A 17,673-nucleotide genomic window follows, 5' to 3' on the forward strand; every position below is an offset into this window, starting at 1 on the left:
TGTATTTGATTAGAATTGAATATATATGACATAATCTCATTTCTGATTAATTAAACTTACTCGGATCTATACGGTTCAAAGTACCATAATTTTTTGTCCATTGTCCTCTATTTTCTAGTACTCAGATTAAAGGTTTTCACTATATTCGGTTAGAAATGTTGTATATCTTAAACTAATTGTAATTTCAGATTAATTGAATTTTTTTTGGTAGGAATTCATTATAAAGCTTAGAGCCATATTGTTGTAACCTAGAAAGTTCATACTCAAATCAAAGTCTTTACTTGTATTTGATTAGAATTGAATATATATGACATAATCTCATTTCTGATTAGTTAAACTTACTCGGATCTATACGGTTCAAAGTACCATAATTTTTTGTCCATTGTCCTCTATTTTCTAGTACTCAGATTAAAGGTTTTCACTATATTCGGTTAGAAATGTTGTATATCTTAAACTAATTGTAATTTCAGATTAATTGATGTTAATTATCATAAAGAGCTTCATATAAGAGACTCAGAAAGAAGAATCTTTCTCAATTAGTAGGTTCTACTAGAAACTAGTAAGGTCTAAATTTCATTTGCTGTCTTGCTTAGAAACCCAGTCTACCTAAATAAAGTCCTTGGTTATGACAAGTGAAATTAACTCATTTGCATCTCATTGCTCATGCTATGAGAAGCAAAATTTTAATCATTGAAGAGGACACTTCTTCATATACTTCTTTCCTGCATATGGAAGATAGTGGATAGTCCCAAAGTAGGTTATGGAGGACTCTTTTTCAGAAAGAATTCACAGAAGTCCTGGAACGAGTTAGATTGCATCTTCAGGATTTTCAGCTTTTGTAAGATTCAATTGCTTGAAACTTGAAAGCAGTTAATGCAGCTGGTATGTCCTTCATAGCATACAGCAATATTTCCCTTGCAAGATCCTAAGTCTATTCAAACTTAATGCCAAGCTTGGGAGTGTCAAAAGAAGCCAATCATCTTATGCTCTCAACATATTTTCAGTTAACTAGCTTGGATAATTGAAAGCATATCACCAAGAGCCTTGTAGCTCCGTGGCATTATCTAATTCTCCCAATGAGGAAAATTAGTGTGTGAATCCCCCCTCTCACACTTCTTGCAAGAAAAACAAATTGAAAGCATATCAGATGGATTGTTACATACAATTTTGTTGATAATATGGCCACTTAGATATAGTAAAATATTCAGCCCCGAATCCTACAATGTTTTTTCTTCTCATTAGGTGGCTTGGTTTGTCGGTTAATTGAAAGCATATCACATTTTGTTTAGATTTCTATTTCTTGAGAAAATTCATGTCTATAGTCTTTTCTTTTCTGCTTGCCTCGCCATTTTGAGGTTCCATCTTCCATCATATAGGCCTTGTTTAATTTAATCAATGAGCTAGACGATGAAGGCTTTACTTTTTCCATCTTCTATCATATATAACCAGTTTGTACTATGACATGTTTGATGTTCCTCTTAGTACAAGATTACTAATGTCTGCTATAAATCATATCTGTTGAGGAGACATAAAGCCATATGACTTGCCCCATGCAGCCCCGAGCCCTACCATTCGAGCTAAATATATTTGCGAGATAGAAATTCTAAGATAAAATTTTCCGATGTGTATGAAAGGTTGAAGTCAATTCAAAACCAACATATTTGAAGACCAAAAGTTACAAAAAATTTCACAACACTTTTTATAAATAAAAAAAATAAGTGCTAGGAAACAAAAAGACAGTGAACCAGTCACTCTTCAGTGTAAAATATCTGTCAGATACCATGTGAATCCATCGTTATATAAAAACTACTTGTTATAATTTCATACAGATTATCATAATTTCTGTTTCAACTTGTTACACCCTCCGCATCTGCCATTGGAACCAACTGATAATAAAACAGGCCTTGAAATCCTAGTTGTGCCATTTCCTCATTTTCCATCCACCCAAGTGTAAACACATCCTCTGATGCTGAGACAGAACAATTATGATATGAGAGAAAGCATTGAACTTAGTTGCATGGAGGTGCTGAACATGTTTAACTAAATCCAAGAAATGTAAATTCTCACCAAAGCAAACTCCCTACTAGGTGGAAAGAGTTCATGCAAAAATCCCCAAATCATCATATATGGAAGTGATCCGTCATAAGCATAAAAGTCACAGCTGTGATGAATATGATTGCCAGGAAATTAACATGAGATTGGCGCCCAGAATTTCCTGGCCGGGGAATTTCTGTAGGAAGCGCACACTCTTCACCATTGAAAAGAAGTCTTGTTGGGAATCCATCACCAAGTTGTACATTGATTCCAGGTGTGCGTTTCTTTGAGAATGAAATAACTGTTTGCTGCTTGCCAGGCACTCTTGGGTCATACAATTTAGTCCCATTTGTCTCTCCCATCAAGAAATTCAAACCCTTTAACCCTTGTAAGAAGATGGTATCATTTAGGTCTGGTAAGCTGGTACCATTGAAGGAGTAAGCTTTTTCAAAGCCCGGAAACGCCTTTTTCATTTGAATTGCAGTGTACCAATCCTCGAAAGGTGACTCCCCCCAGTTAAAAAGTGTAATCCGAGCTGTCCATCCACTCCTGTAATCAGTGTCAAGATGCCAATTGATGCTAACCCCACAATTGTCTGGACAAGGCATAGGTTTTGGTATGTGTTTGTGTTTGATTTTAGCCCAGGCTTTTGCTTTCTCCGTTCTGTTTACAAAAGGCACAAGAAGGGCTTCCGGTGGAAGGAGCATTGCTGCAGCATTCTGATTGCAAGTGTCTGATTCAGAACAACCACAAGCACAAGTGTTGCAAGGAATGACACTAGAATTGTAGTATGCTGAATAAGAAACACAGCATCTAGCTTGCTTAACCTTGGGACGTGTAATGTTGCATACAACTTGCCAACTTGCAACAGCACTAGTTGTAGCCGCAAGCCCACTTGGGTCAGGAAACTCTGATGGATCAACTCTGATTGGAGGGCCACACTTGTATTGCGGATTAACAACACCACTGATAGCCCATTTCTGTGGCGGATTCAGAGCAGTTCTATTCATGTCAGGAGGTAGCTTATAGACTTGCAATTGAAAAATAGACATTGATTTGCTCTCATTCATTACTTTGGGCAAGATGGTTCCATTTCTGCAGCAAAAAGGTAACTTTCCAACTTTGCTGTCATTTTTTAAATAAGGAGGGAGGTCAGAAATGGTTGGCTTCTTTTCACAGTTCATGACTTGAGAGAAATCAAGGTCTGAATAGTATTTGGCAGCAGGGCCATAGACACAAGTGGCACCATCCTTTTTGTGAGTGAAGGCTCCTCTCATACTGTAAATGAACTCTCCCCTCATCCACTCCCAGGTTAAATTCCAGTGATCAAGACGGCCTAATGGGTGGCTGTTTTCGATGGTCACTTGGGCAAGATAGTTGCCTGGAAAGGCTTGGAGCACATCATATGAGAAAGAGAGATCACCAGACTGACGAGGCAAGAATTTGGTTTTAGTGGCTTTAGCCTTGTATTTTGGATCTCTTTTACAGCATACATACATCACACTAGCCCCTGGGAAACAAATTTGCACAAAGTAAGTTCAGAGATGTCTTGCATTATATGAATGCAAAATAATGCTAGCAATGTACAATGTATTCTATTGTATAAATACAAAACCGTGTTTTGATACACCTTTAAATTAGGAACATTTAATATGAATCATGAAATTGATCCATTTCAAACAAACCCGATGATACTGAAAAAGTTGTTACCGTCCAAAGTAACTTTGGATTTAAGTAAAAACAAAGAAGCTAACATCAAGAAGAACAAAATACTTTTGATTGGACGATTGAAAATTGCAGGCAATGAAATTTATCAAGAGTCAGCTTTAGATAAAGTGCTATCTATTGCGCTTCCTGAGGTTGAAAAGAAGGAACCCATTTTACATCCTTGGGACCCTTTCAATGAAAACATTTAATTTTTTCTTAATCTCCAAAAAGAATCGCATCCTATTCCTAAGAAAAAGCTGTACCTTGTCAAACTTCTGAACCATAATTTTCAGTATGTTTTTGTTTCCACAAGCATGAATATATTGAAAGAAAAGCTATATCTTTCCCTCCTGAAAATCAACTAGCAAGGCTCCTTTTCAGATTTTCTGGATAAAAATTCCTCCCCCCAAATAATTGTTTTAATAATTTGAACCTTCATATTAAGCAAGTTATTATCAAATTGAGGCTCTTGTTCCATAGCTTTACTTATTCATTAGAATCCCATGTTAGATCACAAAAGTTTCATTCAACACATATATAACTACATGATTCATAATTACCCTTCTCTTATAATTTTTTATCTATTAAAATTTCCATTCTATAACCACATTCATGCAAACAAATATGAACCTTAAAAAAAAAAAACAACAAAGTGAACTTACCACGACGATGTGGTGCAGGACACTTATACCCATCATTTTCAAGCCTAATCGTCTTTGGCATAGGAACCCCCCGCGGCTTCACCCCGAACTGTGTTCCGGTTAAATCCACAACCACCTGAATCTGAGTCTCGTCCCCGGCGGTTTCAATTGCCGTCTTCAAGTCCGCATTTGGGTACCCCACCAAGTAAGTCCCGTTCCCGACCGGGGCGGGGAAATCAGTCGAGTCCACAGGGATGGCTCCGGTAGCCGTCACCAAAATCTCATTGTGTTGAAACCCAATGAACATCTTCCATGCCTTGAGCTCATTGACCCCGGCATTGAATATTATCGCCTGGGACTTAAACGACCACGCCTGAGCCGTCACATTCTTCACGCGAGGATACTCTTTCTCGCGACTGATGAAGGTGTATGTGAGAAAGATCCCATTACAGTCTTCTTGCTCGGGCGGAGGGGCAACCGTCTTGGGGTCTTCGTCGTAGTCTTGTCCATAAGAAACCTCAAATGTATAACAAAACAACACAACTAACAACAATGTTACGTAAAAGGGCTTTGCATGGTGCCATGCAATTCTCATTCCTGGTGTTTTTGTCATTGCTTAATGAGGCAATGACTTTTGTGTTTGTGTTTATTCCTTTTGTTTTGTTTTGTTTTTTTCTTAATTCAAAATTTTTTTTTTTTTTTTTTGGGGTTTTGAAATGGAGAAAAAGAGCGGCTGAGGAGAGGAGGAGCAACCGCGCGAAGACGCGGGCAAGGGAGGTGTAGAGGAGTCAGAGACCCTAGAAGATTGAGAGGTGAATGGTTTAAATTTGAGAAGAGACAATGGAAGACTGAGTCAAGCTGAATTCTCTTCCTCTAGTTTTAGCTTAGGATTCGGAGGAGGGGTTACAAAAGAAATGTGTTGTGTCCGTGTGCATGTGTGAGTACACATTGCATTGCATTGCATAGGAAACTTATATAGTAAGTGGTGGTTGGTTTGAAAGACATACACTCTGTCATACTTTTTATGTTCCACTTTATACTCTATTAATGACAGCTTGTTGCATATTCTTTTGACTTTCCTTATAAATAACCAACTTCTAGTATGGGAAAAAAAAAAATCAAACACATGACATACTATAATTGAGGGAACATAAAGTAAAACACAAAAAGTGAAACAAATGATTTATATTTTTTTTCTTGGTTGTCATTTTAAAGACATTTAAGGTACTTGATAGCCGTTATATTCATTTTAAAAATTCCAATGGTTTCTCTTTTTCTTTTTCCTTTTTCTGTTTTTTCTTTTTTTGGGGAAGATGTTTCTCAAACATTTAGTTGATACATGGTAATTGATATACAATAAAAAGTATAATAATATAGTGATGAATTGTGAAAATGACAACACAATTAATCACAACTTACCATCCCAATAAATTTGTGTTAGAAACCAAAAAATTAAACTAGCTTGAGCAGGCCCAAAATGGATGTGTTTGGATCCAACTGTTTAATGAAAACAAGAATGGTTACTCAATTTGGTTGCCAAGAGTTGTGACAAAAGGATTTTTTTTTTAGAAGTAGTGACAAAGAAGAGAGTTGAATTTAACATTAGCCCCTTCACCTGCTTTCTATTTTCATTAATTAAAATTTTCGCGGTCTCAAAATATAGAAATCAAATAAAGCATAATGAGATTACCAATATATAGTCTTAAGCTAAAGTGTTCATTTGGCTATTAACACTATTGGTTTGAGATTCACTTATTTTGCTAAAACTGAAAACTTTTTTTTTGAAAGTACTGTAAATAAAGGTAAAAGTTAACTGAAATAATACAGTTGAACTCATGAATAATACTAAAAAGTATAGTGAGACTCATAAATAATAGCAAAAATAAGCTAAGTAGTAAAATAAGATAACTTTTTAATCTAGAAACTCATGAATAATAGCAAAAATAAACTAAATAGTAAAATAAGCTAACTTTTTTAATCTGGAGCCAAACGCACAGTTAGAATTATAAGTTCTTTTCAATGACATGCGTGCACTTGAAGCCAAGAGACCAAAATGCATTACGGCTGAGTTGTAGCATGGCACGGAGGTCTATGAGCAAACATGGGTCCTCATTCCAAAAGCATCCCAGAAATTAGCCTGAATCAAACATATCTAGACCATCTCTTCCAATAAGCATTTTGCTACTTCAGAATATCATATCATCCAAACATATTTTAGACTAATTTGACCCAAAAAAAAAAAATCAAAGACATTTTATTGCAACAGATAATTGCTAGAATTATGATTAAGTGATTAAATTCATAATTGTCTAACAACTTAGGCTCTTGAACGGTTGATAATTTATCAATAACAATCAAGGAAAACGTCAATTAAGACTTTAACATAATACAAAAGAACACCATTTAATTGGAAAACATAAACCTATAAATTCAAATCAATTATGATATATTAATTCTTTTAAAGTTTTTTTTTTTAACTTCCATTGACATTGACATGTTTATATTCAACAAAAACCTACAAGAGAACAGGGTATTGGACCCTTGTTTCTTCAAATTAATCCAGACTTGTCGAGTTCTTGCTGATGAAACATTATAAAATGTCAAAACATTAGCATTGTGGAGTTTTTAAGTAAAATTTTCTCTGCTTCTTGTTTTTGGCAGAATAGTGTATATCCTGAAGAATCGATACTCCACAATAGCCTGCTAATTCCTAGTGTTAAACTATTGCATTTCTTCGCAGCAAAAGATGTGTGTGTTGTTAATCATGTAGAAGGCATGTACACAAAAGCAAATAACAGCCACTTTACTTTTTCATTATGCACTTGGTGTACCACTACTATAAATCTATGACATAGATACACTTGGGTCAAGAGACACTGATCTCCTCCACGTTGCTGATTTCCTCAACAAACTGGGCTTTTGGCTCCAAATCAATGAACTGGTTGGACTTACTAGCTAAGTGTGAAATGCTAACCCTCCCCTGACGCTTGATATAGTCAGCAACAGCTTTCATTTCTTCCTGTGAGATGTATATGTATTTTCCTCTATCATCCATCACACCAGAAAGTCGCCCTAAGACAAACACCAAATCCAACATCAAAATCCTCAACAACAGAACTGCACTGTCTTAATAAAACATGATTCAGTGTCAAAAAATACATGCACAAAAGGAGTATGACTTAAGGTATGAAACAACCAGCGCATGGTGGATGTCTTTCTTTATTTTCCTTTCTATCTGTCTATGAATGAGGTGGTTTGGATATACTTGACAACTTAATGAGAAAACAGAGGAGAAATTTTAGGATATTGGAAAGAGAACGACTGTTTGGGCAACAGACCTGAGACCACCTGAAACTACTTGATTTATCTATTATTAGACTAGACAATAAGGTGAATAGGCAGTTGAAATGATAAGAATACTATTCATTTACAAAAACCAACAATCCGAGGATTAAACCAAAGTAAATGAAAGATTCACGGAAGAAACATCATACAGCACGAACATTCACAAGGAAAGAGAGTTTTTTTAATAAATAAATAAAAAAGGAGCTATTTGTTCAAAAAATCAAAGCCGGATTGTGGAGGTAGAAGGGGCGTATGATGGTCACATCCCAAAACATAATGGGAACATAAAATCTGGATCAACACATGGGATAATAGAGACTACAAAACACAATATTCTATGCAGAAGAATTATAAAGAAAACAGAAACTCTAAGACTATGCCCAAGAACAGAGAGAAAACTACAAAACAATCAAATGAGAATAGGCCAAACATAAAAGAGAACATAGAAAACTGCATTCTTTATAAAGTTCGATTATACAAATAGGTGCAAGAAGAAAAGGGGAGTTAAATTTTACATGGAAAAATTATAAAGCAGGTTTTAGACATTATATATTTCATATGATAGAAAACTCCTTCGAGATTCTAAAATGAGAAAGAAATTTAGGTTATCTTTGATTGCAAAAGTTTCAAAAAGGCTCTATTGATTGTTTGAAACAAGATAGTCAATACAACAAAAAGGAAATGTGACAAGACATGACAATACATACCCATACTCTCCAGGGAGGTGATCCGATTGATACATTCCTGCATCAACCAAAAGTTGTAATTGCAAATTAGAAAGCTAAATTTTGTGTAAAACAAAGCAATGAGACAACACAAACCACAATGCATTATCCCTATCTCTTGTGTTGATAGACAGATGCAGACCTACAAGAGAAACCTTAAAAGACTAGTTGGACAGACAAAACATGGGTATTAATTGCTTGAAAAGAGAGTGAAATCTCAATTCATCTTCACTGTCCAATAGAAACATATCGATTACAGCATCTAGAAGCATAAGGGCAGATAGAGAATACCTGAGTGCGTAACTTGAATTCTGCAGCAATATCTTCCAATTGAACACATTTGTGGTTCTGCAAGATCACATCAAACAGGTTGAAAAATAAAAAATAAAACATAAAAATCTGCTCATCATCCTTTGACATATCTGTAAAGTGAGTCCAAACATTATTATTGCATATGTTAGTAAATATTCCCTATCCCTTAAGTACTTTCAACACTCACTTATTGTCAATGCACTCTAGCTCAAATGGCACCTCTTCCCCTTGTAAGACCAACGTGGAGGGTAAGGTTGTGGGTTCAAGACTCACTAGGTGCATGTGTAACTGACCAATAAGAAAAAAAGTATTTTTAACCCTTGTGAAATATATTTACTTATCGTATGAAACTATTAATTAAAGAGACTGAGTTTGTAATTAAAGGTTTCTAACACATACAAATATAAATCTTGGGCTACAATTATAAAACTTGTATGCTCATCATGAAATAGAGAACAAAGTCTCCAAGAGGAATCTATCAAGTCCAGGACTAAAGATTACCTTTATGTATTCAACGAAATGAGAAAGCATGTCCTGATTTCCATCCTGCACTTCATTCTCTGTAGTACCTTCAGCATCGATTGAAATTTCACCTTTCCACTTCTCAAACTCTAATGCAGCAGCTTCCTCCTCCCTGGCCTTTCGAGCCATGGCTTCTTCTTCCTATATGAGCCATGGCAAAATTCCTCAACAAGGAATCCCAAATTTTCCCACATGTGCACACACGCGCACACACACACACACACAAAGGAAATGATCACTTACCAGCATACGCTCCTTTGCCTCACGTTCCTCATCCTTCCTCCTTCGCATTTCTGCATACCGGTCCTGTTTAGTTAGCCTTGACTCTCTTGCAGCTTGTTCAGCCTTCATAACAATCATGAGGAACTCAGAACAAGAAGATTCTGATTATACAAATATAGATTTGAAACACAGTTCACCCAAACCAAGTACCCATTTATCTTCAAATAAATATTAAATATTTAAATATTTAAAAGGCTAATACTTCCAATGTTTTCAGAAGCTAATTTCATTCATGATCCTCACCAGTTAATGAGAAATTCGAGAATTACTTAGCTACCACAACATTCTGATTCCCATAAAACTTAAACCTCAAACCTCAATCAAGACAATGGAAAGATAGCTCTGGTTCTAAATCTTAATGCTGTTCATTAGACTATCATTAGATCTAAGGGAAGATAGCTATGGCAAGCAAGGATTACTTGCCCATAACCACAATATTGATGACAAGTTAAAGATTAATAATAGCTGAAAACCATGTATAAAGATTAAAAAAATAATTAAAAAAGTTATATAAATTAAATAGATAAAAATAAATAAAGAAATACGAACAGGGACAGAAAATGTACCTGGCGCTGTGCTTCACGCTCTTGCCGTTTCTTTTCCTTTTTTGTTGATGCTTTGGCCTCATACTCACCCGCAACAACTTCTTCATCACTTTCATCAGCAGTTTCTGCATTCAAATTATGAATGATTACTTCACAATACAACACCAAATTTCCAACATACATAAGGTAGACATGGAAAGCAAAAGTCAAGTCCTATAAGACACCTAGGATCAGAAATAACCAGTATATGCATGCTTTTGCAACTTATAAATGCTTCCATATAATTTTTTTTTTTTATATTAGTAAAAAACTTCATAGAAATAAGATGAAAAAGTACAGTGAAACAAAGTGCACAGGCAGTGTGCTATGATGCCAGCAGATATCTAAACTAAAAGGCAATAAAAGTACAAAAATCAAGTAAATCAGGAAAAGAACTGAAAGAAGAAACACCATACGTAAATTTTTTGTTTTATATAGTACTTACATAAAACTTTGTAATAATGACCTAAGACAGTAAATGCTTTGACCAGCACAAGTAATGAAGCTTCAAATTGTGTGAATTTCCATTACTTGTGGAAGAATGCCATGATGACAGCCTCATGAGAAATTTCCATCTCAACCCAACTCAATTATGGCATAGGTCAACCATATAACGTCTCTTAGAACAGGCAAAAATATCTTTTCAATTGACTCTATCAATGTCCTTGTCTTGCCCTCAAGTTTGAAGAATCTATGAACAGATAAATCAATTAGACCTCTAAAGAGCAGTCATAGGCCATGCAGAACTATACAATTTATTCTCAATTGTCTTTGCCTCATAAGATCCCCATTTACTTCAACCTCAATGTTCTCACATTACATTAATTCCCTTTTTGGTCCTTCCCTGTCTTGCTAATTATCCCACCCAAAAACCAAATATCTGAAGACATACTATTTCTTGAGTGCCCAACATAAGACACTGTAGAGTATTCATTGAATTCACAATTCAATTAGAACCATCTATCCAATTAATGTGAGAAAAACAGTTCAAAACTTCACATAACAGTACCAAGAGCAACAACAAAAATCATACCATTTCTCATTTACAGAAGTGGAAACAAAAAGAAAAAAGACATCAAATTCACCACTCTACAAACCTTCAACACTTGCTGCTGCTGCAGCTGTTGATGTGCTAGCTCCAGCAGCAGGTCTCCGACGCATTCTACGAGCACCAGTAGCACGTACAACTGTTTCCCTCCTTGGAACCTAAACTTCATAACAGATTAAAAGATCAAATAGAAAGCTTACAGTGGAACAAGAGAAAAGCCATAATTCCACAGACTTCTAAATTCTAATCTTCCATCAAACATCAAACATCAAACACTTAAAACTATAAAACAAGCTTAACATGAAGAGGAGGAAACCATACCTCGCGCTCTTCTTCATTTTCATCTTGTGATTGAGAATCCCGACGGCGTTTCCACAGGAAGAGTGGAATTAACACAACAATAAGAAGCATAGTAAGAATCCCAACAAAAAGGTCCTCCATCTTTCTTTAAATCTCAAGCTGCCATTAACAACATTACAATGAGCCCATAGATAGACCCAATATATAAAAATCCAAAATAGTCAATTGTATACCCATTTTCATAAACTGTGCAAACAAAATTAACATCCCTTTTAACTAATCATCTACTATTACACAATAAAAATTCATACAATGAGCCCACATATAGAAATCCAACACGGTCGCTTATAAATTGAAGAGATATTCAATTTTGCAAACTGTGCAAACAAATTTAACATCCCCTTTCACTAAACATCTATTACAAAATAAAATTTCATACAATGAGCCCACATATAGACCTATCATATAAAAATTCAACACGCTCACGTATACATTGAAGAGATTTGCAATTTCAAAAACTATGCAAACAAATTTAACACCCCCTTTCACTAAAACATCAATTACCCAATAAACTTTCATACTTTTCCACCTAAGATTGACTAGCTAATTTTATATTTCATTATTTAGCAGCTAAATTTAGCTAAGGATTTCAAAAATCAATAACTACTCAAAACGAAGCTATGAAGCAATTGATAAGAAGAAAATGGATACAATTTCAAGATTTGGAAAAGCGAATGGAACAGTTACACTGCGTTTGATTCCTCAGAAAATAAATCAAATTAAAAATTCAATTTTTTTTTTTGGGTACAAAGATTAATTTAGAATTCTTATTATTTGAAGCTGGAAAATTAAAAATAAATAGGATCTACAAATAGAGTTTTGACTCAGATCGACTTATGCTTCGTTTGGTTTCTGAGAAAATACACGAAAATAAAAAAGAAAAATTTAGAGTTCAAAACGAGAATTTCGGCCAACTTGAGTTTTGGGCTGACCTTTTAATTTCTCGGGAACCAAACGGAGAGGCTAGGGTTTCATAATTTTATTTCTGATTTTAATTTTTATTTAAAAAATAACAAAACAAAATTGTTTAGAATAAAATTCAAACTTGGCGAACATTTACGCACCTTAGGAAAGTGTTGGAGAAGAAAGTGAGAGAGCGACGGTTTCAGAGGGAGACACAATCAACAATGTCGAAGAAGTTAAGGAAAAAGGAAAAACAGGGCTGAAACGGTGTCGTTTTGATACACGGTCCACATGTATAGTATACATGCATATGACATGGCTTCTCTACGACTAGTAGCAAAACCCTTTTCTTTTAGCAAACGATTAGTCGGATAAGCATTGACGTTTATAGAATTATGGACTTGTTAAGGCATCAGTAAGTGTACTAGGACACTATTTTTTCACAATTTCTTTAGCAGCTATTGAAAATTTCTTTACCATTAGTTATGATTGATGTATAACAAAAATAGTCTTAGTATTAAACCTATGCAAAAATAAAATAGTATTTGATATATCAGTAATTGTGAAAAATGTTGTGAAAAACATTATATTTGTATTGTTTTTTTTTTTGGGACCATGTAGGGGCTGTTCAGAGATCTTATTACTGACTAATGATTGGTTTTGAGCCTTCTGATGTGTCATTAGATTGAAATTAGATTTATAAAAACTTAACCTGAGTAATTTGGTTTGAGTGGCAAAACTTAGAAGAAATTAGTATATTAGAACTCGAAGAATCTCAAAGCAAAGAAAGAAGACAATAACAGAAGAAGACCCTCGTACCTGTAGTACTCGCTTTCGAAAACAAAAAATTCGGTGGGTTTGCATGGCATAGACCTGCTTTTATAGTTCTCACAGACATTCGACTTCTATATTACTTAGTACTCTAATCTAGATTTGGAGATAAATTGGATTTCTTGTAAGAGAATGCAAGAGCACGATCAAGATATATATTGGAGAGTGCTGATATTTGATCTTTCTTTGTGACTTTCATCTATCAATGTCTGTGGTTCTCTGTTTGATCCCTATTAGAACCAACAGTAGTCTGACTAGGAAACAAAGTTCTCTGGTTGAAACTTGAAACTAGTATTGTTAAAAAATCTCATCCAATATCCATTATTATTGTTAGAGAAAATTTCATTAACATACATATTGAGGTTTGGGCTAATGCTAACCAGATTCAATACATTTCAAAACTGACCAATTTTATCCTTAAAGCCAATTTAGTCTCTACACACTATCATCCATTAGTCATTTTTCTCAACTATCTTAAAGACCAAGTTGGGTTTAGGGACCAAATTGGTCCCTAGTTTTGAAATGTCTTAAAACTGATTAGTATTAGCCCAAACCTTAAAATATATTAATAGAATTTACCCTTACTGTTCACATGGAGTCATCAACAAAGAAGTCTTTATCTCTTTGATGACTAGAAGTTCTAATCATGTCGATTATTGAATGGGAGATCTCCTATGTAAAAACACACATCCTAGCATATGTGTGGACCTTTCAAAAACCTGTCCTATGTTACGAGTTGGACATCTTGAAAAGAGTTTTACTCTACCCAATAAAAAAGTTTGGGTTCTAACTTAAAAAGATTAAAAAGAAGTTGTGGCTCAATGGTAGGAAACTCTTGAAAGCCTCATAACAACTCAAAGGTTCAAGTCCTAGCTCTTGCAACCTAATCCACTACAGATTGTGGCACACCCCCTCTCATTCTTCACCAGATTTTTTAGATGTCAAAACTTTGAAAAATTTTGCCTAAAAAATACTTGAAGAAATTCATTCAAATCTGTCTTTCAAAACTTGAAGTTTGATTAGAATCAAGCCCAAAAACCTCCAAAAACTACAAAAAATCATTGAAACTCTATTGATCAAGCCTCTAAAGCCTTGAAGAACTTCCATTCAAATGCGAATTTTTGCCTAAAAAACACTTGAAGAAATTCATTCAAATCTTTCTTCCAAAACTTGAAGCTTTATTAGAATCAAGCTCATAAACCTCCAGAAACTTTCTTCACCAAATTTTTTAGAAGTCAAAACTTTGAAAAATTTTGCCTAAAAAACACTCGAAGAAATTCATTCGAATCTGTCTTCCAAAACTTGAAGTTTTATTAGAATCAAGCTCAAAATTTTCTAAAAACTTTAAAAAATCATTGAAACTCTATTGTTCAAGCCTCTAAAGCCTTGAAGAACTTCCATTCAAATGCGAATTTTTGCCTAAAAATCACTCGAAGAAATTCATTCAAATCTTTCTTCCAAAACTTGAAGTTTTATTAGAATCAAGATCAAAAACCTCCAAAATCTTCAAAAAATCATTGAAGTTCTATTGATCAAGCCTCTAAAGCCTTGAAGAATTTCAATCCAAAAGCCTTTTGCATTTGAAGAATCTTCAAAGAACTCGAAGAATATTCAAAGAACTCGAAGAACAACAAATCTCTAACAAGTTCAAAACTAGTTATTCGTTGAACACCATTTGATCCATCTTCCAACCAAAATAGAGAAAATTTCATGTTCGAGTCAAGACTATGAGAGATAGAATCAGATGATCTTTCTTATGTAAAAGAATTAAAACGAAGAATTGTAGTCACTCATTATATAAATACAAATTTATATTTGTGAAGCACTTTCAATTGTTTGATTTTCAAACTCGAGAATTTTGTGTTTACAACAACGAGTCGGGACAAACAAAATCTATCCCCGCCTGATCACCTCTTCAAGGCAGAAAAAATTAACACAAGGCAAGATAGATCATATGGACAGGGAATATTTAGAGGCTGTTTGGATGACTCATTCTCATGACTCAATTCTCAGTTTTCATAACTCAATTCTCAAAAATGGTGGGATCCATAACAAAATACTCATTTGCCTACACCAATACTTTATTTCCATAACTCTGTTTTCAATACTCAATTCTCTACTTTTTGAGTTATGAGTTATGGAAACTGAGAACAACTTTTGGCTGTTTTCAGTTTTCAATTCTCAATTTTCAATGGCAAAATTGTAAATACCATTACAAACCGGTCCCATAGTCAGAATTTGCTCCCTCTTTTTCTTCTTTTCTCTTTTTTTTTTTTTTATCTTTTCTTTTTGTCTTTCACGGACAGACCTGCTCTTCTTCTTCTTTTTCTTCTTCTTCTCACTTTCTGGGTTTCTTTTCCATCCTCCTTTCTTTTCTTTTTTTCTTTTCTTTTCTTTTCACGTTGGTTCTGGGTTTGGTTTTTTTTTTTTTTTTTTTCCTTTTCCTGGGTTCGGTGATCTGGGTATTTTTTTTCTTCCTTTCTTCTTTCACTGGTTCGGGCTTGGGGGTACTGAAAAAAAAATAAAAAATAAAAAAAAATAAAAAAGCTGCGCCAGTGACAGAGCTGGGGCCCACAAATAGTGTGAAAAAATTTGAGTGATGGCATGAAAAAGATGGAGCCAAACGGGTAATAATTTTAGAGTGATGGGTGATAAGTGATGAAAAATGAGAAATGAGTGATGAGTGATGAGTGATGAAAATTGAGTGACAGAAATTGAGTAACCAAAAAAAGGTGGCCAAACAGCCTCTTATCATTCATACTAAAAATGTCACTATCCCATGTTTATTTTTTTTTTTTAGGAACCTATCCCATGTTTTGATCATGCTTAGATGGCAAAGTCATTTGCTCGGCTCTACATATATACAAAGGTGACCACCCTAACTTGCAAAAAAATGTATATATATGCTTACCAAAAAAAAAAAAAAATTATATGCTAAACTAACCTATTCTAACCACCATAAAAATTTTGAACACCCTGACTTGAAAATCATAGCAATTTGGGTTCAACAAAAATAAGAGTAATGCTACCTCTACAACATTTTCACAATAATTTGGGCTCAATACTAACATTACTGACATTACTTTTCTATCTATCAATAATAATTTGTCAAATAATTTTGGCCTTCCAAACATAATTCTTAACCCCTTAAACCCCAAAAAATGGCTTATATAATAACAATAAAAATTAGCCCAACTAACAACAAAAATTATCCAAACAAAAACAAGATTAGACCAAATAACAATAAGTGACCAAATAACAAAAACAAGATTATGCTCGCTATGACTTTATAGTTACAACAAATTTTACTCTTTTTACTTGGCTTGCAACTGTAGCAAATATCATATCTCTCTCTCTCTCTCTCTCAATTTTTCTCTTTTCTAATATCACTTTAGACTCACTTTATTGCTTTTATCTCAGCAATCTTAGTTCTCACTTTATCTATTATCATTTTTTTTTTCATTTTCTCTTTGATAATAGAAAAAAATTGAAATACTAAATGTGTGTGTATTTATTTTTGTGATGTTGATATATTCAAATTATTTTTTTATTAGATTTTATATCATTTAAGTTTCTTAGTGATATTTAAGTTTTTTTTTTTTTTTTTTTTTTGGGGTAACGTTGATATACTCAAATTATTTCTAAAATATTTCTAAAGCCACCACTACGTTGATAACCTAATGGTTTAGGTACTCCCTTCCCCACCCATTTGCACTTCTTCGTTGATAAGTATTCATCTCATGATAATTTTTTTTTTTCCTTTATTTTACGATGAGATTTTGTTTAGATTTGTTAAGGTTGAGTCAATCTTCAATTGGATGCGCTTGTGATTAATGTGGGTCGACAAAACCACCGAACAGTAAAGCTGATCCTAACGCTGCCCGACTTCCCCCTCATAATTCTCACCCATTCGCCTTGACTCCCATTTTAAAAAAACCGTAAGAGGATGATGCGGAGAAAAAAACCCTCTCCAAAAGCTAATTGCTATCAATCATTAGGATTAGCAGTGAAACTACAGGTAACCGATGACTAGGTGAGTTAATAAAAGTACTTACTCATAATGGCTCAACGAAATTACAAGACTTTCTACATCAAAGTCTATACCCTGATGACAATTTGAGCTTCTAATTTCTTATTTGTAGATGATCACGGTTTTGGATGATTTTTTCTCAACCACTGATTTGGAGTCATCTATAACACATTAAGCAAACTGTATCATACACCTAAACACACTGAATCAATGACCATTATCTCATCATGTGTACTGTTCCTGCAAAACGTAAACTGTATGATTTCTAGCACAAATCATGGGATCATCTAGCACATGAAGGAGAAGGTCCAAATCATTGAAAAGGAAAAAGGAGAAGATGGCCAAGGAC

General features: G+C 34.3%; 2 protein-coding genes across 5 annotated transcripts; both read right to left on the minus strand.

The window, feature by feature from the left end:
* Positions 1–1,601: 1,601 nt before the first annotated feature.
* LOC111989439 (COBRA-like protein 10) lies at positions 1,602–5,332 on the minus strand. Of its 2 annotated transcripts, XR_010627626.1 has the most exons (3): positions 4,404–5,332; positions 2,068–3,544; positions 1,602–1,969 (listed from the first exon to the last, which is right to left on the minus strand). XR_010627626.1 is itself a non-coding variant. In XM_065770034.1 (2 exons), exons 1-2 carry the CDS (start codon positions 4,993–4,995, stop codon positions 2,121–2,123), a joined length of 2,016 nt encoding a protein of 671 aa, XP_065626106.1. In that variant the 5' UTR covers positions 4,996–5,332; the 3' UTR covers positions 1,602–2,120. The 2 variants fall into 2 exon arrangements, 1 of the variants encoding a protein (XP_065626106.1); XM_065770034.1 differs by having other exon boundaries at positions 1,602–3,544.
* Positions 5,333–7,078: 1,746 nt separating this feature from the next.
* On the minus strand, positions 7,079–12,733 carry LOC111989414 (DDRGK domain-containing protein 1). 3 transcript variants are annotated; one of them, XM_065770052.1, is made up of 10 exons: positions 12,625–12,733; positions 11,522–11,659; positions 11,250–11,358; positions 10,135–10,238; positions 9,530–9,631; positions 9,266–9,427; positions 8,952–9,052; positions 8,744–8,800; positions 8,435–8,471; positions 7,211–7,454 (listed from the first exon to the last, which is right to left on the minus strand). In XM_065770052.1, the coding sequence occupies exons 2-10, from the start codon at positions 11,639–11,641 to the stop codon at positions 7,437–7,439; spliced, it is 810 nt and encodes a 269-aa protein (XP_065626124.1). In that variant the 5' UTR covers positions 11,642–11,659; positions 12,625–12,733; the 3' UTR covers positions 7,211–7,436. The 3 variants fall into 3 exon arrangements, with proteins under 3 accessions (XP_023876964.1, XP_065626123.1, XP_065626124.1); XM_024021196.2 differs by lacking the exon at positions 8,952–9,052 and having other exon boundaries at positions 7,079–7,454; positions 12,625–12,732; XM_065770051.1 differs by lacking the exons at positions 8,952–9,052; positions 12,625–12,733 and adding an exon at positions 12,493–12,587 and having other exon boundaries at positions 7,079–7,454.
* Between the last annotated feature and the right edge of the window lie 4,940 nt (positions 12,734–17,673).

The sequence above is a fragment of the Quercus suber genome, unplaced genomic scaffold (assembly GCF_002906115.3).
Source record: "Quercus suber isolate HL8 unplaced genomic scaffold, Cork oak 2.0 scaffold_167, whole genome shotgun sequence".
Lineage (NCBI taxonomy): Eukaryota > Viridiplantae > Streptophyta > Magnoliopsida > Fagales > Fagaceae > Quercus > Quercus suber.